Below are 25,746 nucleotides of genomic sequence, written 5' to 3'. Positions count from 1 at the left end.
AATTATAATCTTAAGCTAAAATGAACTTTGGCAGTGAAAGTCAGTGTAAGTCTCACAGCAAGTGGTGTGAATAGGCTGTCACGTATTCCTGGGTAAACTGCAAACTGAAAAACAGTAGTTCTCTCAACTCCTCCAACTTAAGTGTGAAAGTGCAAACCATATCCCTCAAAAGGAGAAACTTCACTGATGCTTTCTAAAGCTTGACTCCCTCACTTAGAGACACCTGTGCTAGGAGCAGAAACTGTTTTCTGTGCATCAGGTGTACAGACTCACTACAAAGGCTTGCTCTGGCTTATGACACCCGGCCTCAAAGCCCACAAAATACAGTCAGTGAGAAGATCTTACTAACAAAGAACACGGGGCTTACATGAACTAAAATGACTTTACAGGGGAAAACAGCCTGAAAAGAACATGGTCAATAAGATCACAGAATGAATTTTTGTCAGGGAACAAAGTAAGTAGGCATTTGGAAATGTAACCACGAAGACATGACGTAGCTACTTAGTATCAAACCTGCTTGACTTTGGTCTGTTACTTTAATGTGACATAGATAATATTTTTATCTATGCAACTAAAAACTTACCTTTAAATGTCCTAGGAACCCCTTCTTGTCTACAGGCAATATAGAGACAAGCGGAAGCTATGGCATCATTAGCTCTTCCCTTCAGGCTCTTCTGTTCATACACTTGCTTGAATAAATTATTTGTTCGATCCTTCAAAGCAGAGAAACGAAGTTTAATTAACTCTAGGCCATTTAATAAGTTGCAATATCAAAATTTCATATGTTCATTAAATTATGCTAAGTTAATGCCAGAATGGCTTAAAGGAGAAGACAAGAACTTACAACTATGTTTCGAGGGAGGTTGATTCTGTCTGCCATGGTGGTGATCTCCTTGAATGCATTCATCATTGCCCGATCAGAACTACTCATTGTTCTCCGATTTTGGTACTTAGAATTGCCAAATTCATCAAAACTTGCAGCTCCTGTACCCTATAAAACAAAATTTTATAATTTTGTGCAAAAAAATTTTGAAAACCTGAACAATTTCTAAGAAAATATAATTTATATGGTCTGACTCCATATACCCAAGAAATCTACCCTATGCATCTTCCCTATTCCTCAATAGAGAAAGTACCAGGTTAAGATGGTTTTATTTTTTTATTTTTTTATTTTTTAAACTCTTTTTTTTTTTAAACTCTTTTTTTTTTTTTTTTTTTTAAGATTTTATTTATTTATTTTTCCCCCCAAAGCCCCAGTAGATAGTTGTGTGTCATAGCTGCACATCCTTCTAGTTGCTGCATGTGGGACGCGGCCTCAGCATGGCCGGAGAAGCAGCGCGTCGGTGCGAGCCCGGGATCCGAACCCGGGTCGCCAGCAGTGGAGCGCGCTCACTTAACCACTAAGCCACGGGGCCGGCCCTAAGATGGTTTTAAAGAGGTTTTCTATCACATACTTTAAATGTAAGAATATCTATTATTTGAGAATCTAATAATATAAACCATCATATTAATAGACCTAAGGAGAAAAATCAAATGATCACCTCCAAAGTTGCTAAAAAAGACAAGTAAACAAAACTCAAAATCCATTTTTTGATAAAAACTCTTAAAACACTACAAATGGGTACTTCCTCATATTAGAAAATTACTGTCCTAGGCCCAAAGCCAGCAAAATGATTAATGCAGAAACATTAGCAGCATTACCACTCAAGTCAGAAGATAAAGGCACTTCCTACCACTACCATATTGTAACACAGTATTAGAAAAACTAGCCAATATAATGTAATTGTTATATAATTATAATTATATAAATTAGTCTAAGTATATTAAAATTAGGAAAGAGAAAAATTAGAAGTACATATTTGGGAAGGAAGTGATAAACTCTTTGTAGATAGTATCGGTGTAGACCTAGAATACTCAAGAAAATCACTGAAAAACTGCTATACATAATACATAATACATGTATTATGTATACATGTATTACATACATGTATACATAATAACAGAATTGATTAGAGTGGCAAGGTTGAAATTGACAAACAGAAATCAACAGCCTTCATATGTATAATCAACCAGTTAGAAGATAACGAAAGAGGGCCGGCTCCGTGGCTTAGCGGTTAAGTGTGCGCGCTCTGATGCTGGCGGCCCGGGTTCAGATCCCGGGCACGCCCCAAGGCACCACTTCTCCGTCCAACGCGAGGCCGAGTCCCACGTACAGCAACTAGAAGGATGTGAACCTATGACATACAACTATCTACTGGGGCTTTGGGGGAAAAAAAATGAATAAATAAAATCTTTAAAAAAAAAAAAAAAAAAAAGAAGATAACGAAAGAAAAATACTCCAACAGCAACAACAACAAAAAAATATCTAGGACTCAACTTAAGAAACATGTAAGACCTTTGTAAAAAAAAAACTTTAAAATATCCCTTGAAGAACACATATGACCTAAGGAAATTTTGGAAAGGCATACTATGTTTTGGGACAGGAAGTTTTATCATGAAAAAGTTGATCTTCTCTAAGTCAATTTGCAAATAAATCTACCCAAAATCTCAGCGAAAATAACCAAGTTTTTCTGTTTTTTAGGATCGTTAAACAAAGCGATCCTAACCTTTAAATGGAAAAGACTAGTGAAGAAAATGCTGAAAAAGAAGAGCAATGAAGGAAGACTAAAGCTACCGGGTATTAAAACAGTGTTTGGCGTTTGATTAACTAGACCAGGAGAGAGAAAGAAAAGAAAGTCCATAAATATTCCCCAAAACACACAGAAATTTACTATATAATAAATGTAGTGTCCTGAAAAATTCTTTTTTGCCATATAGGCGTAAACTTTCAAAGGATACAGGAGTAACTAATAATAGTGGTTACCTGTTTTTGACAGGGAAAGGGGGTTGCAGTGGGAACTGAGAGTTTGGGGGTCAAGGGTGAGGAAGATTTACTGTGTTCTTTTTACATTTTTGGTTTTGAGTCATGTATTTCCTATTGAAAAAAATTAAACATTAAAAAAAGTTGCAGTGTCAATTAGTTGCAATCTTACATTTTTAAAATGTCCTTAGTATACCTTTTTTCTAGCCTATAAGGCTAAAGCAAATGCAGAAATCACCTACTTAAAAATATTTCTGAATATAATATTGTAAACTTTTTAACCTAGCCTACATCATGTTTTTCAAATTTGATATGTAATTTATAGAGCATGAAAAAATAATCAATGACCTCCTTTTTTTATGATACTTTCTTAAAAGCAGACTATGCAGTAAGTAGTACACAGTACATCCTAAAATAGCATAGACTTCCTTGATTAGTCCTTTGGAAAACTGCCACTACTACTTCCAGTTCAGATAATAGAGCGAAAAAGAGCCTGGTTGCCAGGAAGATTATGCTACTGCCTTATATAACAGCAGTGGCTACCACTTACTGAACACATACTACACACTACATGTCGTGTTATAAATACTTTACACACATTCCCATGTAACTCTCAATATCTCTATGAAGTACTATTATTCTCACTTTACAGATGAGGGTGAAGCTTAGGTAAGTCATAAATTCACTAATATTAGAAAATAGGCTATACTGAGCTCTAATTTATCTTAGGTGGTGTGGAGGGAAAAGAGAAGACATTCCAAATATTCACGGAACATATCAATATGAACTCATAAAGATCATCTACATCCAACTTAATTTTTGTAGGAAATGTGCTTCATGAAAACAAGGGCCTGAGATATAAAGACTTGGTAATTTTGATCTGTTGGTTTCCCCTTTAAGATGGAAGAAATGCATAAGGCAACCATCATTCACAATGGTATTACTGGCAAATCTTATTCTCAGGTCAAGATTCCTCACTGGGGCAGTGACTGACACTCTTCCAAAGACCCCACACTCCCAGGTCTTTGGTCAGTCTGCACTTGGTATTTCCTGCCGAATGGATTTACTACCTTGCCAATCATGGTAGACAAATCTCCGTCACTTAGAAGAGGATTCTGAGAATCTCCAACTCGAGATGGATCTTTTGTTGCTTTATCGTTGCTGAAGGTTCTCCATTCAGATCCCACATCGATAACCCGGTCACCTAAGAATATAAGCACAAATCTAAATTGTCTTGTCAAGATAGGATTTACTTAACACTGTCTAATGCCCAACTCAGCCCTTTCATTCCCAGGAAATCTCAACACGGACACCTAGGCTCCAGCTTAAGTATGATGCCTCAGGCATTTGTCCTAAAGCACTCCTTTAAGTCCAATAATAACCCTCTTTAAACATTATGCTATGATGAGTCATAGTCTAACTCTTGAAAGAAAAAAGAGTTAGTCAAAATAAAGACAAATAGCAAAATGAAGCTATTCATATGTGATGCAAAGATAAAGTAATATAATGATTCAGAACCAATATTTGCACAAAATGTGCTTTGCACAAAACGTGCAACAGGCGTGGAAAAAAACAGAAAACACTGTTCACAATGGTATTAATGCACATAGTGTAATATAAAAAAATTACTAAGTTTTCATGGGAAATGCTTTGCAAAGAACTAAACCTAAGCTTCTGTTTTAGTAACTATTTGATGAAAAAATATTTTTGGCCAAGTAATTTATATGGAATAAACTAAGCCTAGCATCAGTGAGAAGAAAGCCAGGTAGGCAAACTTTTCTTTTTAGGCAATGAAGCAGTGGCTAAATATGACAAGAAACCAGACATGAATAGATCTGGTTGATTACTGCTTTGGGGGAACACTCAATGGCTGGTAACAGCTCCACAGTAGACAAGAGTTAACACTGAATACTTCCACGTGCTAGTCACTGCGCCCTTTGTAAATGTTCCCTTTTAATCCCCACAGCCTTATAACGGTAGGTACCACTTTTACTGCCACCTTAGAAATAAGATTCATTTGCCTAAGATCACACAGCTAGAACTGAAATGTGCACTGGATTCCAGAGTCTGTTCTATGCTGTATTTGTAAAGCATGAGCTTTTCCACCAAAGTGTGATAAAACTGATAGCAGGAACCAGACCATTTTCATCTTTGCCTATACACAACAAACAGAAAGGAGAGAGGAATGGCAGAGATCACTTACCTCAGCAATGAGAAGTTCTGGCACTGACAGTCAATTAATACAATGGGCAAGAGTGTGGACTCTACCATTTGCAAATTAGCCTCGGACAAACTACCTCATTTCTGTGCCTTCACTTCCTCAGCTTTAAATTTCCCCAATAACTTCATATTTTAAATATTGTAAAGGTTAAATAAGCTGATACAGGTACAATGCACGTAAACTGCTTAAAAAGCAGTTCAAAGTGAGTGCTTGATATTAGCTATCTACTGCTATGAAAATGAAAATAAGATGACAGACATTTCCCCCCTTTTGGTGGGGGGAATAAGGAGAGGCACCAGTTGTAAAACACTAATCTCCATATTAGACTTTAAAAGTATCAGATCTCTGCTGCAGGTATTTGATCAGTAGGGCAGCAAAGGAGGTAGGGAGAAAACAGAAGGAAGGAACTCCATGTAGACTGTGCTAAATCTTGTAAACTATTTTATATACAGTACATTAATTAAAATGCTCATAAACAGTAGAGTGTAGCGATCATAATCTAATTTTAGTGTTTCTTTAAGAAAGCTGGTAAATGCACAACAGAATCATTCATTCCTGATGATTTTGGAAAAATCCGTTTTTCTCTGAACAATCGAATCACTTGGGAGTAACCAGATATCACTGGACTATCATGTCACAAGGAAACTGCGGTGAGAGGAAGGGTCCCCATTCGCCACCCTGTATACAGTGAGAACGGCCAAGCGAGGCAGCAGCAGGGAGGGCAGTTACATAAGGCAACCTCAGTAGATTAGAGAGCAAGCAGGTGGCCCAAAATGAGGAGAAAGAGATTACACGGATGGGACTGCCATGGATCTCTCTGCTTCCTCCTCATAACTAACTTGGGAACAAACATCTTAAACTTGGGAAGCAATTCTAATTATATAAATTAAAATTTTAAAAACTTACCTGAAAGTAGCATTAAATCTGTAATTGTGCACTGAAGCCTTAATACAATACTAAACAAGGCCCATGTCTCAAAGAGACCACTCTAAAGAGATCTAGTTTTCTTCCTTTTTATAAAAGAATAATACTTGCTTACAAAAACAAACAGACATATAAGCGAAACAAAATTACGTGTATTCTCAACACCCAGAGACAGCCACAGACAGTGAATATTTTGGTATATATTCTTTCCACTTTTTTCATTCATGTGTATAAATATGTTTTTTCCTAAAATTAAAATTCGATCATATTGTGCCTGTTCCATGACAAGCTCTTTTCACTAAATTTGCATCATAAACACCAAAACAAGATTTTTAGACAAAGTTCAGCCCCTTTAATAGCATCCACCGATTAAAATGATACCACGATGTCTCCACACACTTATGTTTTCAAAGGGAGAAAAGGGAATCTAACTTTCCAAGTCAACGAAATAAAAACACAAACATGCACACACAAAAAAAACTACTTAGCCTTCAAATTTGGAGTTACTTGCTAAATTATAAGCTCACAAAAAAATGTCAAATGTCATCATTAACTTGTAATATTTTAATTAACACAATGAATTTATTAAGAGAACAGTGCAAATGAAAAGGCAGGTAGGTATGCTTACATCTTTTAAGTCTCTCTAGAAATCTAAAGATAAAATATTGGTTAGCCAAGATGCTTCATTTCATAGCATTTTCCTTTTGGCCCCAAAGTAACTTACCATGAGTTTCTTTTACTGCTTGCTTTCTACTGCCTCAAAAAAGACTAGATGGATTAGGGGGGGAAGAAAAAAAAAAAAGCTGGCCTAGGATAGTATAAATAGAAAACCCAGAACTGGGTAGTGATGTAATTTTTCCACATACATGGGAATGATTTACATGACTCATTCAACAATCTGTGGTTTGTGCTAAGAGCCGTTCCTCTTTTTATATTTTACTGCTCAAAACACAGCATTTATAATAAATAAAATTTCCAAAATAACTCAAATAGCACATCATGAAACTATAACTAGATGATCAGATTAAGTGCATGAGTAACAAGAAATAGGGCAGACCATTCAGAAAAAAAGTCAGAATACATCAAGGATTTTCACTTGAAGAAAACCTAAATGAGGTACCATTTTTAAAGCTGCTCTGGAAGGAAACTGCAACACAGAATCTTTTCAAGAGATCAGAGTACAAGGCAACCACGTTTGGGTGTAATCAACCTTTGACAAGAAAGAAGCCTGCTAATTAATGCACACACACACAAAACCTCACATATCCTTTAGTGTTCTAGAAACAGAGAAACAAGCCACCTTTCACTAGTTCCTTTCTTAACCACACACTCATTTTTGTAAAATTAACACCAGATAAAAAGTCTATATATGAAGACTTATAAAACCAAAATAATGGCACTACTATAATATGTATCATAGCTCTACTCCTCCATCTATAGAGTATACTCTCTAACACTTTAATCAAGTTCCCCACTCAAAAGTAAACACACTCAATACATATGTATATTTATGTATTACACACATGTATAGTTCTCAACCCATATGTTAGAGTGGTGTCTAAAGAATATTAACTAAGACATTTTATCATATTTTAAAGAGTGAGTTTCATCTCTTTATTTTTCAGGAAAAAATTGAGAATAATTGCCAAAATCATTCACAACATTGTTCAACTCCTTTGAACCAAAAATGGTTCAACTACTTTGGCACCTATCTTATGATTTGGCATTCCACTCTTAAGTATTTACCTACAAAAGTCTCACACGAGAATGTCCATAGCAGCATTATTCATATTAGCTAAAAACTAGAAACTACCCAAATGTCTATCAACAGAAAAAGGTATACAGTGGAGTATCTCTCAGCAAATAAACTACTGATACATGCAGTAAGATAAATGCATTTCTTTTCTTTTTTTTTTTTTTCTTTTGTGAGGAAGATCAGCCCTGAGCTAACATCCATGCCAATCCTCCTCTTTTTGCTGAGGAAGACTGGCCCTCAGCTAACATCTGTGCCCATCTTCCTCTACTTTATGTGGGACGCTGCCACAGCATGGCCTGACAAGTGGTGTGTTGGTGCAGACCCCGGCGGCCAGCAGCAGAGTGCGCGCACTTAACTGCTAGGCCATGGGGCCGGCCCCGACAAATGCATTTCAAAAGCACTATTCTGAGCCAAAAAAGGTCAATCACAAAAAAGAACATACTATATGACTCCATTTATAGGAAGTTCAAAAACAGGCAAAATAATCTATGAGAACAGAAATCAGTACAGTGGCTGCTGGGTGGGTGGGGGGCAGAGCTGACTGACTAGAAAGAGGCAGAAGGGAACTCCTGAGGTGAGGCGAACTGGCTGAACATCCTGATCAGCGTGTGGGTTACAGCAGTACATGCAATGTCAGGATTCACACTGCACACCTGGGATCTTCACACTGTACTGTATGCAATTACACCACAATCAACTAAAAATTAAAATTCACTCCTACCAAAATCCTGTTGATTCTGAATTAAACTACACCAAACCTATACATTATTTTGGGAATGATGGAACAATTTTTATCCATCTTCTTGGACAAGCAATATACTCTTTTTCAAGGTCTTCTTTCAGATTATATCTATGTCACATTTAAGACTAGACCTAATTTTTTTTCTGTTAAAAATCTCATTTTCTAACTAGTAATTGCTATACTATTTTATATGCTTATATTCAGCCACTTTTAATAGACTATTAAGTTTTAAAATTTGATCTGAATATTCTAGATATAGAATCCCATCATTGGTAAAGAACTTTCCCCCTTTCCAATGCTTAACCCTCATTTCTATTTTATATCTAAAGCACTCGTCAGAACTTTCAAAACAATGCCTTCCATTTAAAACAGAAATGTCTCCAATATTTCAACATTATTCATAAAAGTAACAGGTGAACTGAAATAGTCTTCTATTAAAGCATCACTCTACTCTAATTCAGAGTATCTTATATTAGGAATAAGTGTTGAGTTTATTAAATGTCATCTTAGCAGACCATAGTGTTTCTTACACACTGCCTTCTTACATTATAAAAGCTAACCATACTTGTTTGTGGGTTATTCTTCTAGTACTTATGTGTTAGGATAAATTAAGTTATTCTGGGGTAATTAATAACTTCAGAAGTTCAGTGTCTTAAAATGAAGCTTTCTTTCTTATTTATATTACATACTTCCTTATTCATACTCTATAGAGGGACAGGATGGCTTTTACGCAGTCCTTGTTCAAGATGATGGAATTCCTACTACTTGACAGACGCCAGTCACCATGCTAGGGAAAAGGGAACATGGTGAATTATGCACTGACTTAATGGCTTCTTAAATTTCCATTCACTTATCATTAGCCAAAGCCAGTCAAGGGTGATGCTTAACTTCAAAAGGAGTCGGGAAGTACGACTGTACCACGTAGCCCAAAGGAGAAGAACCGGAGATGTCAGGGAATAGTCATCGGCACAGTTCCACATGACAAGTAGCAAACAGAATTCAGCACTGTAGTTTTTGGGATTTATGTATAAATTCATAAAAAAAGATTGTTCTATGACTTCCTTTTTATGCCACACGACAAACTGGGGAATAAGAGTTAACTTCATTGTGTTTTAGCACTTGTCACGGAGAAGTAATCCGTCAATAAAATTTTAAGTCCTTCCAAAACAATGGTTTTACTGGTTGCTTGCTTGTAAATCTTGATTAACAAAATTTTTTAAATGTTAAAGGATACATTCCCCAGTGATGTGTGGGATTCTTGATTTGCAACTCTGTGAGTCTTCTGCTAGGAATGTAAAGTTCTTCTGTTGTACCTTTAATACTTGATCATATTCACCTGGATCTTCAAGTAGTATCATAACAGCTCTCGTCTTTACCACTCTCCCATTTACTCTTTATATTCTCAGGTCTGTTCTCTGCTTTACTGATTCAGTTTTCTAGAATGTTAAGTCAGTTAACTGCTATCTCAAACAGTTTTACTGTATTTGTCTCCTTATGCTATTTTATTTCTTTCTGACCACACTTAATAGAAACATCATGGAAGCTTTATTTCACTGATCACAAAAATCAGTTATTTTCTATAACTTTCTTCTAGTAAACTATGTCAGGAGTAGAATTTTCTGTTAAGTCCCTAGATTAATCAGGATCACTATTCCTCTTCATTGTAGTTTGTATTCATAAGCCTCATGTTGATTTTTATGCTTATTCATCCTGTAATAAAGAATTGTCAATCCAAGCCCAGTGGTGGCAGTGATGTTGGAAAACCTTCCAATTCACCAGCACCCGTATTCTCAGTCTCTCTGGATACTCACGGTCCCTGGCAGATAACAGATGAACCAAACAAAACAACCTCCCAATACAATTCCAGAAATATATTAGGAAGGAAACATGTAGGTTTGTAACCAAAGCAAAAATCATAGTGACTTAAACAAGATACAACTTTCTCATGTTAACAGTCCCCAGTTAATAGTCCTGGACTAGTGTGACCCAGGCTCCTCCTATCTTTTGATAAGCCATCTTCATCATGGCTTGTATTTTGTAGCATAAGATGGCTGTTGATAGTTCCCGCCATCATGTCTGCCTTCTAACCAGTGGAAGGGGAAAAAGGGAGGGCACATCCCTTCGGGCAGGATCTAGAGTTGCACACATCTCTTCTACCTAACAACCCACCGGTTAGAACCTAATCACATGGCCGTACTTAGCTACAAAGGAAGCTGGGAAATATAGTCAGCAGGGCAGCCACATGCTCAGTTAAAACTCAAGGACTCTACTACTAAAGAAAAAGGGGGAATAGATAATGGGGAAAAACCAGCAGCCTCTGCCACAAGGAATAATGGCATAGGGAGACAGGGAACATGAGAAAGAATGTCCAGTAGAATCAAGGTACTTTGCCTTATAGTCTAAGGAAATAGTACACAAGGACAAATTAAACAGGCATTTAACCTCCTTACCATGCAAGCTATCAACTGTAAATTCAACCAAAGCTACTTTGTGGTACACTATTAAAACCAGAATGGCTTAAGGTAGCAATCTTAATAGCGCAGGGGAAAACTACAACATACCAAAAGCAGCCAAGAAGCCACTGCTGCAGATTCTGATTTTCTAGCCTAACCTAGACTCTTAGAACGTTTTTGTTTTCTGTCTCTTATTGGAAATTAATAAAGGGACTTTAAAAAAGGGAACATGAAGAGGAATTGCCCCAAATTTCAATTCTTTCGGCCATCTTCCTGAAAAATTATCTTACTCAAGCATTTTGGCATACAACCTGTAATAAAGAATTCAGAAGTAGGGGTCTGAGAATAATATTCCCTGAATTACTTGTTATCACAGGCTAGATTTATCTAAAACCATTTAGTTTATTTTTTTTAATATTTATTTATTTTTATTTATTTATTTATTTATTTTGTGAGGAAGATCAGCCCTGAGCTAACATCCATGTTAATCCTCCTCTTTTTGCTGAGGAAGACCGGCTCTGAGCTAACATCTATTGCCAATCCTCCTCCTTTTTTTCCCCAAAGCCCCAGGAGATAGTTGTATGTCACAGTTGCACATCGTTCTAGTTGCTGTATGTGGGACGCGGCCTCAGCATGGCCGGAGAAGCGGTGCGTCGGTGCGCGCCTGGGATCCGAACCTGGGCCGCCGGCAGCGGAGCGCGCGCACTTAACCGCTAAGCCACGGGGCCGGCCCCTAAAACCATTTAGTTTAAAACTACAAAATTTTTCAAAATGTTCTAAGTCTAAAAGTTCAATAATCACAATGTATTATTCTTCAAGATGGACAAACTCTAAGCATCAAATTTTTTTTTAATTAAAAAAAAAAATCTAGGTGCTTTGGAAAATATTTAAGCCAACACACTAGATTCATAAAATCTAATGCTGAAAATGAAATGCATCATTAGCTTCCACACCTTCCTCAGTCATTTAACCCTTTCTACCATTCCTTCTCATATTTCAAAGAATCCTGATTTTTAGTCTAGGGTTACTATACATTCTTATCAAAAATTTTGCGTTAAAGACAATTTTGAAGAGAACTTTGGTCAAGAAATACTTCATAAAGATATACTATTAATCATATAGCCAGTCTCTAAATCACAGTTTATGTTCCCAAAATGTAAATTGGGTACTAACTCAAAATGAATTATTCCCTAGAAACAAACCACATCATGGTTAATTTCCCAGACCAGCCCATAAAAACCTACTTTACCCATGATGTTTAGACTCTATACGAAAAAAAAAAAACCTGTGCAGGTCAACAGTGTAATTACCATTTGGAAAACAGTTTGTAAAGGAAAATGCATTATAAGTTCCATTTCTGAATATCTGAACACATCTTGTTCTTCCTCAAATAAAGGAAGGTCTGCAGCAGTAATGTCTAAGCTAAGACCCTTTGACTCTGATGGAAGATGCATCCTAACCTTAGTCACAATAAATTTAGTCATTCACATACTAATACTTTCAGGCCTCTATCCTTTGGCACGTTTCTTTTCCCTCTACTTGGAATGACTTTCCCTCCATAAACCCTTACTCATTCTTAATGATCATGTTTCAATGTAAATTCAACAGTAATTTCCCCAGGAAGTCACCACTTCCTACCTTTGTGTTCTCACCAAACTTGGAAGATCTGTAATAGAGCTTTTACCATGCTATGTTGTATTAATTTACCCTCCTCCCTTCCACACACTAGCCAAAGAGTTGCTCCAGAGCTTGCTTATAGTGTGTCATCTTCCTATCACTCCCCCTGCCAGGACAGTGCTTAACGGACACATGTAGTAGAAAGACCAAAGGCTTTTAAGTCCTACAGATCTGGATTTAAGTGGCTCTGTCACTGTGGAATCTTGAGCTAATTACCTAAGCACTCCAAGCCTCAGTTCCCTTTTCTGTAAAATGGAAAAAACTACCTCAAAGAGTGGTTGTGTTATCTGAATAAAATTATTAATTCTATAATGCTTAAGAGAAAGTACCATAATTCAAAATTCTACATTAGGCAAGAAGGCTGTCCCTGAGGGCTTACAAGAGATGCCAAAGCAAGAATTTGAAAGTGAATACAAATATTCCTTAATTTAAAAATATGGCTTGGCCATATTAAACTAAACCTGAATTTTTTCCTTTAGGAAATACTGCTAACGTAAATTTAAATATGGTAACCCAGTAATCTTTAAAATACTACAACTGGGGCATTAAATATGCCGGGCCCAGTCAAACACATTTTGCAACTGACTTGCTATGAAGAATGGCATCTCATACTTAGAATCACCCTCTTTTTCTACAAAGTTAAGGAAAAAGGAGTAATTTGTATCCCCAAAATATGTTATCACTAAAATTTCATACTAAAGTTATACTATATATTTTATACATTATCTCATTTGCTTCTTAACAATTCCTAACAATTCTGAGATGTACTGTACCTGCCCTTTTTGGGGGGGGGGGTCAGAGGGGAACTTATTTTACACATGAAGAAATTAAGCTTGGAGAAATTATATACCTATAGTTACATAGCTTATTAACTAGTAGAGCCAAGCCTAGACTTGAGGGCCACTGACTCCTAATTATACTAGGACCTATGGACACACGTAAGATATCTGCCCTAGAGGAATTGGCAGTCTAGGTATGGAGACATACAAAATACGAAAACTCTAAAAGTACAGAAGATCCGAAAAATGTGGTAAATTGTAAAGATAATAGTATAGATTTGTGTTTCTTAATGTGTTACCAATGTATGACCTGAGCTAGAATTTCTGGAAGTGAGGCCTGAAATCTTTTTTTTTCTTTTTTTTTTGTGAGGAGATCAGCCCTGTGCTAACATCTGCCAATCCTCCTCTTTTTTTGCTGAGGAAGACTGGCCCTCGGCTAATATCCATGCCCATCTTCCTCCACTTTATATGGGACGCCGCCACAGCATGGCTTGCCAAGCGGTGCATTGATGCACGCCCGGGATCCGAACTGGCGAACCCCGGGCTGCTGCAGTGGAGCATGTGCACTTAACCGCTTGCGCCTCCGGGCCATGGAATCTTTTTAAACATATTTCCCAGCTGATTCTAAATGCATATTCATGCATTCACTTCCCAGATTCAATACCAGTCAGATACCATTCATGTTCAAATGTCAGATACCAATAAACAATATCCAGAATGAGTTTAGGAGGCAGAGGTCAAATTGACTCATTTTTCTCTTTCAACTATACCTAAACTATTTTCCAGTAGTTTCCTTATATTGCTTTTAAGAATAATGAAAGAATTCAGTTTTAAATAGTACACAAAAAGTGGCTTTAACTAGAAATGATACCACTAGTTCTAAAACAACACCTCATTGTGAAATCGTAATTTATAAAAGTCATGATAACCAATTTCATGTTTTAACAGCTATTACAGCAGCTTACTAACCTAATATTTTGCTGACTATAAATCAAGGTAGAAACAATGAACAAAGTCAAATTTATGAACAAATTGATAATCTAAATATGATTATATTGCCACCTAGTGCTCAACTTTTAAAGTGACACAATCACACTATTAGGATTTGGGGGAAAAACCCCACAAAACAGTGCTACTAGAGCCAACAGTTTCACAGTAGAAATGACAAAGCTTTGCTTTAAAAATTGGCCTTATTTTAGAGATCACTACCAATATCTTAAGGATCACTGATAAGACAGCCAATGACAAATCATAACACTTCATATGTTGAAAATAAAAATCCTATAATTCAAAGAGGAAAGTTAATTAGATAACTATTACATGTTAAATAGTATTAAAAACAGCCACAAAAAATTGAAAACAACCTAAGTTACAAGAGAGACTAAATCCTACACAACCATTTAAATATTGGTAAAAAAATTAAAGACATTAAACGTGTGACAAATTGTATTTTCCAAAGATGGCAGTAATAATACCTCCCAGCCTCACGTTCTTCTGCAACATGACCCTATCACTCTCACATTCAGGTGAAGCCTACTTCTCCACGCCCTCCAATCTAGGTGGGTCCTATGATTGCTTCGACTATAGAATACAGAAGTGATCCTGTTCCAGGCATAGCCCTGAACAACCTGAGTTCAGCTTTTACTCTCTCAAAACACTTGCTCTTGAGATTATTTCTCCTGGAACTCAACCACCATGTATGAAACATGACTACTCTGAATCAACAATGGAGAAGCCGTAGAGGATGACAGACCCATGCAGGGAGGCCAAAGAGCACAGCGGCACCAGGAATGCAGGTGAAGAAGCCATTACAGAAGTGGATCCTCCAGGTCCTACCAGTGCCATGTGGAAAGAAACAATAGCCAAGCTGAGTCCTTCCCAAACTAATGACCCATAAAATCATGAGCAAAATAAAATGGTTGTTATAAGCCACTAAGTTTTGAGGTAATTTTTCATGTAATTGAAACAGAAATTGGTTCCTGAAAGTATGACGTTGCTTTGAGAAAGTCCTAAAACATATGGCACTGGTTTTGAGACTGAGTGGTGGGCCTCAAGGGGCCTATGAAAGAAGGTTTAAAGGACAGAGAGAAAAGTATTACTAGAGAAAAGGTGCTCTATTATAAGATAAATATATTTTTTGTATTATGAATAATTTCATTAGAAAAGATGATAATAATGGGCTCTCTTAGTTGCTGACTCAGTTGAGAGGAGTAATACATGGCTCTGAAGATGACAGTTGAGTGGCATCTAGTTTTGAGTTTGAGATAAAGGGGAGTTAGTAACAACAGGTTGCCCTAAGTTTCAAGCACAAATTAAACATTAATTAAGTACAGAGTTGTCCAAAAACAATTCTAAGAGAGTTTCAGGTTTTTTTTTTGTGAGGAAGATCAGCCCTGAGCTAACATCCGTGCTAATCCTCCTCTTTTTGCTGAGGAAGACCGGCTCTGAGCTAACATCTATTGCCGATCCTCCTCCTTTTTTTCCCCAAAGCCCCAGTAGATAGTTGTATGTCACAGCTGCACATCCTTCTAGTTGCTGCACGTGGGACGCGGCCTCAGCATGGCCAGAGAAGCGGTGCGTCGGTGCACGCCCGGGATCCAAACCCGGGTCGCCGGCAGCGGAGCGTGCGCACCCAACCGCCAAGCCACCGGGCCGGCCCAGAGTTTCAGTTTTTAAGTTGTCTAGTGATTAAACTGAAGGTTCAAAATGCTTATTCAATAAATATGGTATAATCTAAAAAGTTTCAGACAATGTGAAATTTTATGGAAAGCACAATCAAACCATGTATATACCAAGATTATTTATTAGGAAACACATGATAATGTTTTCTGGATTTAAATCTCCATGAAGATCAATATCTCAAATATGAAAAAAGCCACAAATTTTCTGCCCTTAGTGGACTGTAAAATATTTAACCAGTTTAATTTCTTCCTGTCTCCACAGCATAAGAGAGAGAAGCTGAATTAAGCTGACAACAAAGAGCACATGCCTTTAAACCAGCAAGATGATGCAAACCCACTTAAATATATAATACGATCTAAATTTATCATTGACATATGACAATGATATATATGTTGTGTATATATGTACCTATGTATATGTATTTTTAAAATTTAGACTCGTGGAGTGTCATGTTTAAGCTATTTTCAACATAATTTGATTGATGATATCTTCAGCAAAATAGAACTTTGTTAGCAGACTCTTGCCTGCCTGCCCGTTTGGTCGTGGAATAGATTCTTCACTTGCAAGACATCATATAAGACATTTAATCACAAATATCTGTGAATGAAGCTACTGTATATTGTAATACAAGTGTTTCTTATATTTTGTCAGAAAAACCAATATCATGAAGAGATATTTCTATATATAGAAAGGAAGTTTAATCAGATTATATTTTTAAATTTTCAAGCCTTAAAATTCAGTCTAGTAGTTTTAGTTAGAATAAAATATAGTAGTTCTGATGCTGGTATTCAAGACTAGTAAGTAAATAAAGCAAAACTAAAAGAAAATTTACTTCCTTTGCTTTGATACAGCAGAAAAATGCAAGTAAAAATTAGGGATTCCAAGCACAAAAAAGCAGATAAGCCTTGTGAATTACATCTTCCTTCTCCAGTTGGTTAATCTTCCCCTACTGTCTTGCTGATCAAAGTTGAAGTGAAGCTGATGGAAGGGCTGGAATATAACTTAATATTTTTGCACTACTCTTTCAATGGCTACAGAGGTTAGGAGAGGCAAAAAGCTGAAATTATCTTCAATCTTCCACCTCAGTCTCACTGTTACACATTATCAGTTTGATCTTAACACTATGGAAGAATTAGAATGCTCTCATTTAACCTAGGGGTCAGCAAACATTTTCTGTAAAGGGCCATATAGTAAACATTTCAGGCTTTGTGGGTCAAGAGGTCAAATCGAGGATATTACATAGGTACTTATATAAAAAGAAAAAAAAGATCAACCAATAATTTTTATTGATGACATTAAAAAATATAATAATAATTAAGTATAATTTTTTGTAATACATATCTACTACTGAGAAGAATGATATTCTTTTGGGGGAAAACATTTCACTTAACCGAAATTCAAAGTTAGTGTTCCTTATCATCAAAATCAATTACAAATGTTAATCTGTCAATGCTGTGTTAAGATTTTATGCACTACATTTTTTAAAATGTCTTTTTCACACAGGTAAGTACTGCCAAATACTGATATTAATCTGCAAATGTATGATTTTAATTGAGCATATTCATTGCTTGGAAAGCATTTACAGAATTTTATTATATTCTTCTGATATTTGCCTTTTACCATGTTATTACATTGTAGCTTAATCACTTCTAATTGAAGGTTAGGAGGAAGCTCCTTAACTGCAGTTAAACGGATTTTGAAATATGAAAATCTCCTTTGCATTTGCATCCAGGTCTGAAAAACCCTGAAGAAAATACAGTTTGGGTTTGGAAAAATATATCTGCTACAGATCTGTGTGGGGGTGAAGATCTTAGTTCTTGTTTTAATTTTTGACAGCAATGAAAGTATATAAAATATATAAAGCAATTTGACATTGTGATTCAAATAATGTTAGTTGTCAAACTGACTTTACTACAGTTCAACTAAGTTTAACATATAAGCACTGTTTTGCCTTGCAATTCTAGGTTGAACTCATTGATATATTAGCAACATGCAGCAAAAGCTAATTTCTAAAGCTATTCCGAGTTCAACAGTAGTGGGTGAAGGCGGCACTGATTCATAGAACTGATGATGGCTGAGTCCATGAGAGTGAGTGTAGTTCACTACCGACACTACTGATCAATAACACATGACCAATTCAAACTTTTTCTACAACGTATCTATTGATAAATAATACAACCAATAACTATAGGCTTTAAAAATCTTAAAATTTTTCACAATCATTGTAAATTTGTCCAACTAAGTCGCCTTCTGCTCCACACATATTTTTACCACCATCACTTATAACACATCTTAGCAGATCCCACTTCAGGTTGTACGGATTCAGTATTTTTGCACCTCTTTGAAAATATTTTCTCCTGTGCTTGTTCCATGCAGACGATTCAGAGTCACTTCCAACTGCCAACTGTGCATTGACTCCTTGAATAAGCAACAGCTCAGCTGTATCAGTAACATCTGCCTAGTCATCAAGAGTCTAGGTAAAATACTTGAAATAATTTGCCTTGATTTTTAATTGACTACTGATGTTGTTCCCAATGTCCTTGACTTTTCAAGCAACTGTTCTTGCTGAGAGGCTAATAGTCTTAACTAAATAAGTTTTTTTCTCTGAACACATTTCTTTCTTTTTTTGCTGAGGAAGATTTGCCCTGAGCTAACATCTGTCGCTAATCTTCCTCTTTTGCTGAGGAAGATTTGCGCTAACATCTCTTGTCAACCTTCCTCTATTTTGTATGTGAGCTGCCACCACAGCATGGCCACTGATAGACGAGTGGTGTAGGTCCATGCCTGGGAAACTGACCCAGGGCTGCTGAAGCAGAGTGCACTGAACTTAACCACTAGGCCCCTGGGACCAGCCCTGAATACATTTCATTATCTGCTATAATCAAACACGAATTAATTAACTCATCATTGGTAAATGGCTTTCCTTGCTTGGCCCACAAACGAGCCACTCAGAAACTTACTTTAGCTGAGCCTTATTTCCATTCTTTTATATTTGTGAAGAAATTCTGCTGTGATGAGATACTTCACTTCACATTTTCTAAATGTTCTGCCCATTGTTTTCCTGAGTTGGGAGTACTGTGATGAGTGCTTAGTCTGGTTATGTCAAAGTGTGTGGTATTCTTTCAGCACAGCTATAGCATCATTGCATAATAAACACAATGCCTTGCCATCTAATTCAATAACAAAATAATCCACACTCCAATGTACCTTAAAAGCATGACATGCAAAGTTTACTTTTTTTCCTGTTTTTGACATGATGGGTATGCAATGGTAACAAAATAAATAAATAAAATGTTACAATATGGAGATATGCTTGGCACTCAAAATGCTGGGGGGTTATAACTGTATCACTGGGATTCCTAGTGCACTGAGCAGCAATATGAAGTGATGAGAGCACCATGTATGGTTTCTGTTGCAACTACTAAATTCTGCAGTTGTGAGAGCAGCCCTAGATAGTATGTAAACAAGTGTGGCTGAGTTCCAATAAAACTTTATTTATGGACACTGAAATTTGAATTTGATATTATTTTCACATGGCCCAAAATATTATTATTCTTTTCATGTTTTTTCAGCCATTTAAAAATGTAAAAGCCATTCTTAGCATGCAGGCCATATAAAAACAGGTGGTGGGTCGTAATTTGCCAATCTCAGATTGAACTCATTTTATCACAAAAGGCAATGTGGGATAGAAATTTGGCTCCCATGCACACAGTGCAGCTAGACTGCTCGACTACCTAAACTTGTCTCCTCATCTCTAAAATGAAGATAATGTTAGTACCCAGCTCACAGGTTTCTCTGAGGATAAAGTGAGTGAATATGTAAATCATTTAGAACAGTACCTAGTATACAATAAGTGTACTAGCTGTTAATATTGTTTAACGAGTAGAATACAATTAGAAATGGATTTCAACTCCTATTAGCAACTCTGTATGATTTAAAACTCACTCTGGAGGTCTGAGGCAAGCAGCTTACTTGGATGAATATTACAGACGTCCTCCAAGTAAGATACTTCTCAGTATACCAACACCGATGTTTGCTATACCTCCCACAATCCTACCAGCACTGGCATTCCTAAGTATGTCAAACTGCTAAGCATTACTCCTTTTCTCAGGTGCTGGCCGCAACCTCGCCATAAGAATAATTTTTGCACAGACCATCTCTAATCTAAAGTTCTGCTGCATATCTAGATTAGTGAGCAAGTAGGAATAAAAGTGAAATTTTAAGAAGTAGTATTTTTGGCAATAATAATTTTATATTTGAAATTGATAAATAAATCATTCCACATGAGCGAATGAAAATTACAACAAATCTTTCTGCTGACTAAAAGGCCTTAGATGAGACTCAATACAGATACACCTTTATTACTATGAAATCAATTATACTTAAATATATAAAAGCAACAATGTTGGATTACGATTATTCATTATTCCATATGCATAAATGTCATCCCCCTGTCCACAATGCCCCCTTAAATATTTAAGACCAAGGACTCAAGAGACTAGGGACTGAGGGTCTTTTCTTTTCTTTTGGATCAGCTGTCTCAATTAGATGTTCCCTCCTACCCCACATTATGAAATATACACATTTGGACAGACAATAAAAGATGGTATACTTTACTTGTTTCTTTTTTTCTAATTCTTTTTGTTTGTTTTAAATAAATATGAATTACCTATAAGGGAAAAAATTCAAAATGTATTCATTAAAAGGTAGTTTGGAAAATACACAAAAGCAAAGTACCCAAAATAGTGATTTCAGTGAAAACCATAATAACTGCTCACCTACAACCAGGCCACATTCAGGACAGATCATATCACCAGCTCTGTAGTCCTCCACTAAAATCGCATCTGGATGGTTTGGACATGTGACTCTTGGAAGAGCATCCAAACTAAATGAAAAAAAATATATATATATTTTATATCCTCCCAACCAACACGTAACAAAGTAGTCTTTGGGGGGGAAAAAGGAGTATTTTGAACATTTTACCAATACTATATGTTTATAATACACTTAAGCTAAATTTTCAAAGTAAACATCCCAGGTTACTTTAAATTCTAGCTAGTAATTAACAAGTATATTCCATTGGAATTATTTTTTTATTTTATTGAGGTCATAATAGTTTATAACATTATGAAATTTCAGTTGTACATTTGTCAGTCACCATATAAATGTGCCCCTTTACCCCTTATGCCCAGCCCTCAACCCCCTTCCCCTCTGGTAACCACTAAACTTGTCTCTCTGTTCATGTGTTAGTATATCTTCCGTATACGAGTGAAATCACACAGTGTTTGTCTTTCTCTGTCTGGCTTAGTTCGCTTAACATAATACCCTCAAGGTCCATCCATGTTATTGCAAATGGACCGATTTTGTCTTTTTTTATGGCCAAGTAGCTGGAATTATTTTTTATAATAGTAACTGGTGTGTCGACATGGAAGGCTTTAAAAACTTAAAAGGAGAACAACTGTTTTTTCTCTTAACATGCAGGCTACTAAGATTTTTTAAAAGCTTGATTAGGATAGAAATGACTAGCCACCATAATAACCTGCAACATTATTATATATAACCATCAGGCTTGTGCCCCTTGCCACTTATTTCTCTGGCCAGAGAATAAATTTCAAGTCTGTGTTTTTCTACTTGCTAGTTACCTTAGCAATAGATTTAGAATAGTACACTGAAACTAACGGGCATGTAAATGAGGGTGGTAGATGTGGCTCTCCTGAACTTAAGATCTGATGATTTCATTTGGTCCAGAATTGAGTTTGTTAGCATTCTACAAATGGTTTCAAAAGCTACTTTTTAACCTATTTGTGATCAATTATTTTATTTTGAAAATAAAGCAGTTTGGCGAAGACATATCAGGCTTAAATGACCCGACAGAATCAGTTTAAAAAAGCAACAAAGATACTTAACATAGATTTAGTAGTTATTGCTGGGCGTATGACTTCAAAATCACAAATGTTTGGTATCATTGAAAATAAGTCCTCTCTAAAAGTTCACATGAGTAACACAGTAAAAGGTTATTTTATGGCCACCACAAATATACATCTAAAAGACAACATCAACCATTCTTATAGTATGTAAATAAGTATTTGTGGTTTTGGATAAAGTTTCTGGTGCTAGCAAATACAATTCAGAATGTTAACTCTCAACATAAAAGGTGATCCCATTGAAAAACTGATAAAATAATCCATATTCTGCAAATCTATATATTCGAGTTAACCAGAACACATCTTCGATCTTTTCATTGGAAAAATGGGGGCTAGGGGCTTGCTTTATACTCTCACTTATTCCATAAATTCCTATTAGGAAAATATTTTAATAAATTATGACAAATAATATATTAAGAAAGTATAAATTATGAAAAAGTATGTCAAAATACAGGAAAATGTTAGCAGAGTAACAGTAATTACAAATGTGTAGAATGGGCAGCCATGTGGCACACAGTGTACAAAGAAAACGACTGATATATTTTGCACTCTTAAAAAGTAGATAAAATATCTTGTAGAGTGTGTGTGTGTGTATATATATATAAATGAAATGGAAACATCTCAAAAATATGTTAGGTGAAAAGAGTACGGTAGGGATTTTATACAAAACTGGAAAAAGTATGAACTACGGTTATATGCAATAACATGGATGAATCTCAAATGCTGATCAAAAGAAAGTAGACACAGAGGAATACATATGCCATTTATATAAACTTTAAAGCGGGCAGACAAACCTATGGTGTCAGAGTCAGGATGTGGTTATCTTTGAGAAAGGGTAATGACTGAGGGCACAAAGGAGGCTTCAGGGTGCTAGCGGTATTTGATTTCTTGACCTGGGTGGGGGCTGTGTCTATGTGCTCACTTTGTAATTGACGCGTGCACTTAAAATGTGTGTGTTAACCTCATAAGACAGGTAAAAAGCAAGATAGACAACAGTGTGTACATTAGACTATATTTTGGGGGCAACAGAGATTAGAAGGATATGCATATAATTGTTAAAGCATAGAATCACTAGGAAAACACCACGAAACTGGTTACAATGTCTGCTTTGGGGGAGAATCAGACAGTTGGGAGACAGGGAAGGACGGAGACTGCTTTTCACTTTCCTTGTTTTTTGTACTATTTGTATATGTTACCTATCCAAAATAAAATGAAATCATGCTAAAGTAGTCAACTTTTAATCAAATTACCCACAACAGTAATACAAAAGAGGAACCAGAGGAGTGGTGGTGGGGGAAGTAAGGGAGAGAAACAATCGGAAGGAACGGAATAAACAACCACCACTGACATTAAACAACTGAGACTACTTAAGGAGCCAGATATTCCCAAACCTCATTTTAAAGCTATCATGTATTGGGTGCCTATGTGTCTAATGCCATACATATATTATTAACCTTCACAGCAACTCTGCAACAGAAGCATTATCTCTATTTTAAAGATTATGCTCAGAGAACGATTTGTCTGAAGTCACAGAACTAGTAAGTGATGGAGCTTACACATGAACTCAGAACATTTGTGCTCTTCTCTGTGAAGACACCAGGCAGTTTCATAGCCTAGCAACTGTACATCTTCCTCAGGGAAAAAACTACTAAAGGTAGAAATGCTAGCATTTACCTTTGTTCTCACTGGTAGCAAAACTCGAGATAGACAACTGCAATGATACGTATATTTAAGAGCCGGCCCCGTGGCTTAGCGGTTAAATGCGTGCGCTCCGCTACTGGCAGCCCGGGTTTGGATGGCGGGCGCGCACCGACGCACCGCTTCTCTGGCCATGCTGAGGCTGTGCCCCACATACAGCAACTAGAAGGATGTGCGACTGTGACATACAACTATCTACTGGGGCTTTGGGGGAAAAAAGGAGAAGGACTGGCAATAGATGTTAGCTCAGAGCCGGTCTTCCTCAGCAAAAAGAGGAGATTAGCATGGATGTTAGCTCAGGGCTGATCTTCCTCACAAAAAAAAAAAAAAAAAGAGCTGAATATGTTTAGAAAAAATTTATTTCAAACATTTTTTTTTTAACAAGTGAAGAAAATAAGGGCACACAAAGGAAAGTGTGCTTTTTGGGTAAAGAATCTATAAAGTGAATCTACTGTGTTTAACTCCTGCAACATTTCCTACAAATACAATTTCCTATTCTACAATATGCAAAAGCTGTGCCCAAATAGGCCCACATTTACCTTTGAGATCTACTGCCATGAGAGAATATGTCGTATGTATGTGTCTTTGGGAAGCTTACATTTTCCATTTATCTACATGGAAGCCTTACCTGACAGAGCAACACTCAGATAGAATGATTGAGCATTCAATCATAGAATTAGAATCAGTAAACAAGAGTGTCACTGGCTTTAAGAGTTATTTTCAAACAGGCCTTTAGCTAAAGCTGCCTCTCCCCACTTCCCCACCTTTTAAAAAAAAACCACTAACATAAAGTAGTAAGTCTTGGCAGTTAACAGAAAGGGCCTGGACTTCTCTAGCTATTTTGTGATGATGGCTTTCATTGGGAACTCAATTCCACAGAGGATAACCAGCTTAGAAAAATTATTACAGAGTTGCCATCCAGAAGCTATAGAACTCGATACTTTTAATACATTATGAGTTAACTTAAGGCCATTTGTATGATAACAGGAAATAGATATTTGAGACTCTACACTCTGTTCTAACACCAATCTTGGAAAAGTCACCAGTGGCATGACTCAGTTTACACGTATGCAAAAATACCAATATCTACCTCATAACAGTAATGAGAGATATAATTAGAGTCTGCAAGCATTTTCCAGGTCACAGGATTACGGGCTGTCTCTAAGAGCACTGCATGCATTTCCTGTAGATATGTATGCACCACATTTTAAAAACATATTAAAGACTGACTTCCCAGCACATGTAAGTAATTTTCTGCAGGCAAGATTTTCTTCAGGAGTATGCAGAAGACAACATTTGTAAAGAAATCTCTTATAAGGGAACTTATCAACTCTTTGGAAATGCCTCAGCTTTCACTTAAGAGGGCCTCTGGGATGGTAACCAGTTTCCATCAGGCTTAGCAATGCTGACGTCCCTAACGTTCTAGCTGTCAGACTGACAGGGGCCTAGAATCCTTTCCCGCTCTTTGGACTCACGGCCCCTTGGGCTGGTTAAGCCGTAGGTGGAAAAACAAACGCAGAAAGAAATAACAACAAGATAAGACGGCTGAAACATCCGCAAAAGAGGCGAGGCCGGGCCTGGGGACACAGGGACCCCCACAGGGTGGTGCCTGGGTAAGAAGACGACCTAGGACGCCGGGGCGGTAACGCCGACGCTCGGTACCCGCTGCGACACCCCTGACAGCCCTGCCGTCTGGAAGTGCCTTTGTCCGGGCCGGCCGGCCAGCCCCGCCGCCTCTCCCCGCACCTCCGGGGCGCTCCGCCCGACGCAGCCGCCCCGGCGGCCGCCTGGCAAGCCCTGGCACTCCCGCCCGCACCCCTGCGAGCCCGGCTCGGCCGGACGTACTAACCGGCTGGTAGACGCCATCTTCACGGCCACTGCAGTCCAGCAAGAAGCAGCAACAGACGCAGCGCAAACAGGAAGACGTTGTGGCGAGAGGACGCGCCAAGATGGGCTTTTATAGGCGAATGGCACACGCCGTCGTAATGGGGCGCGGCTACGGGTCGCGAGAAGGACCAAGAAAGATGAGA

General features: G+C 37.1%; 1 protein-coding gene across 1 annotated transcript in view; it reads right to left on the bottom strand.

Annotated features, from left to right (window-relative positions):
• The window catches only part of GTF2B (general transcription factor IIB), a 30,941-nt gene extending 5,282 nt beyond the window's left edge, over window positions 1-25,659 (bottom strand). The window contains exons 1-5 of the mRNA XM_004442904.3: window positions 25,566-25,659; window positions 20,873-20,979; window positions 3,931-4,064; window positions 845-991; window positions 584-713 (exon numbers count right to left, since the gene is read on the bottom strand). Of these exons, the coding sequence (XP_004442961.1) occupies window positions 584-713; window positions 845-991; window positions 3,931-4,064; window positions 20,873-20,979; window positions 25,566-25,582 (535 nt within the window). The 5' untranslated portion in view covers window positions 25,583-25,659. The remainder of the gene's footprint in view (window positions 1-583; window positions 714-844; window positions 992-3,930; window positions 4,065-20,872; window positions 20,980-25,565) is intronic.
• Window positions 25,660-25,746: the final 87 nt, after the last annotated feature.

Source organism: Ceratotherium simum, chromosome 2 (assembly GCF_057802395.1).
Source record: "Ceratotherium simum simum isolate JZ-2026a chromosome 2, ASM5780239v1, whole genome shotgun sequence".
Lineage (NCBI taxonomy): Eukaryota > Metazoa > Chordata > Mammalia > Perissodactyla > Rhinocerotidae > Ceratotherium > Ceratotherium simum.
Note: the sequence above shows the minus strand (reverse complement) of the source record. Positions and strands in the feature narration are given on the sequence as shown.